Here is a 2,040-nt window from a genome sequence, read left to right as displayed (position 1 = left end):
TGTCACAACATCACCACTCTTCCACTGCGTAGCACGGATATATCAAAAATGGGGACAACGTTGCGTCGGCGCCTCTCGAGTTTTCCGAAGCCTGTTCTAACCCTGCGTTGCACCATGAAGATCAGCGAGCGCTTTATCCATTGCCTGTTTAAGCTGAGCCGACCTCTCTGATTCAAATAGAGTCCAGATTTTCAAGCATGTCCGCAGAATTGTGTCTGCATGACCAGGTACCACGCCAGACGTTTCACTGTCCCTGGCTCGTGCCTTTTCAGAGTCGAATTTCTCCTTCAGAGTTCGTATCTGACGCCACTCCTGTGATCCTTGCCGGTGTTGATACACGAATACAGTCTTTAGCATTTCGTCATACGACTCGAACTCCTTTACTAATCTATTGAAGTATCGCAACAGCTTGAAGGGAGATGAGCCCTCTGTTTTCGTCCTTGCTATCTCCACCCTCAGGTTCGTCTTCGCATCCAGTGCAGTGGATCCAAATCCATCCTTATCGAGTTTGTACTTTGCTCCCTTCCTCACCTTCTCGAGCATATCCTGCGCCTTCGTCCAATGCTCCCTCGCCGTATTGTCTATGTGGTGCCACCGCTCGGAAAAGTAGTGCTTCACACCAGTCGCGACAGCGCTGTCAGGGTTTATAATAGCCTCTCCTGACTCAGCAGTGCCGGCTTTTTTCTTAGTTGTCAGCATTTGCCGCAACGCCTTGCCAGTAGATACGCCGGGCCCCTCTTCATATTTCCCGCTAATCTCTGAATTCACAGTCTGCAAGTAACGCCAGCACTGTTCGCCGTCGTCGATGGCAATTTCAGCAATTGTCGCCATGGCCTCATTCGCAGCGTTCGCCTCTTCCTTGGTGAGCGGCTGGCGCTCCAGAGTTGCATGCAACTTGTTCTTTTGCAACTCCAATAAGTATTTGAGCTTTTCGTTAAACGCCTTCGCGCCTTCGTACGCAACTGCAACAGCATTGTAGTCCTGCGCAGTCTCCAGAGCTTGCACAAACGCATCTTGCTGTGCAAAGACATCTTGGACGGATTGTATATCTGCGTCGGGTATTCCAGAAGGTGGATTCCCCCCAGGTGTTCGGCGACTCTTTAACAATAGCATATGAAGTTTCCGAACCAACGCTGCATCCACCTCGAGCGGTATCCGGTTGACCTGAAGCATCCCCCTCATCCAAATCTTTTGGAAACCTAGAATGTCTTCTTTCAGTGCTTTGTCCAGCGCAGCCAAGCGCTCCACAGTTTCCATTCTAAACTTCATGGCAGCGATGGCTGAGTAAATATCCACGAAAGTTTGCGGTTCGTACTCGTTTACGAATTGTGCTGACCTCAAGATCCTAAGCTGGTCATCATTCTCCTGTTTCAGAGTTACAGAGACATTTCCCAGCAAACTGAGAGTCTCTATAGACACCTTAACCGGCGTTATATCTCGGCATTTCTCCAGTTCCTCCCGAAAACGCTCGACGTTCGTAGAAAAATGTCTCCCAGAGCATCGCGCATGCATTTGCTCACCGTAAGCCTTTGCCATATTTACCAACTGCAATAGATCAATGCGGGACCCTTCAAAGGATGAGTTTATTACTTCGATGACCTCATTCCGGATTACTGGAAGTTTCGGATCTCTGCGGCCCTTTGCAGTTTCGTACTCCCTTTCTGCCCTTTCAACCGTTTGCAACTTGTTCTTTAATTCCTTAACAATATTTTGTGCCTGATCTCCCGGAAGTTCATCTGCCATCCTGGTCGCAACTTCCACCAGACTGCTGACGAGGCTCCGCCGAGCCCTCAACATTTGCAGTTCCCCGTCGTCCGGGACCTGCGCAACAGGTGTGGGTTGTGGGATTTCGTAGGGCGGCACAGTGACGACTGCTGGAGGGACAGGAGGCTCCACATACGCCACTTCTGGCACGCCAGGCGCTAGAACTGGCACTGGTTGTTCTGGAAGCTGCTGCCAGGTAGGTGGTGTTGGAGTAGGCTCTACAAGTGGTGGCTGAGGCGGTTGTTGGAAAGGCTCTTCTTCTTCCACTTCCTCTTC

The 2,040-nt window shown here is 50.6% G+C and overlaps 1 protein-coding gene across 1 annotated transcript; it reads right to left on the bottom strand.

Moving 5' to 3' along the window:
- Window positions 1-96: 96 nt before the first annotated feature.
- On the bottom strand, window positions 97-1,797 carry EMH_0063510 (uncharacterized protein; the record flags this gene model as incomplete). Its single annotated transcript, XM_013498148.1, has 1 exon — window positions 97-1,797. One exon carries the CDS (start codon window positions 1,795-1,797, stop codon window positions 97-99), a length of 1,701 nt encoding a protein of 566 aa, XP_013353602.1.
- Window positions 1,798-2,040: the final 243 nt, after the last annotated feature.

Source organism: Eimeria mitis, genomic scaffold (assembly GCF_000499745.2).
Source record: "Eimeria mitis Houghton genomic scaffold, Emh_scaff3219, whole genome shotgun sequence".
Taxonomy (NCBI): Eukaryota; Apicomplexa; class Conoidasida; order Eucoccidiorida; family Eimeriidae; genus Eimeria; species Eimeria mitis.
The sequence above is the reverse complement of the archived record's forward strand: the minus strand, read 5'-3'. Positions and strand labels throughout refer to the sequence as shown.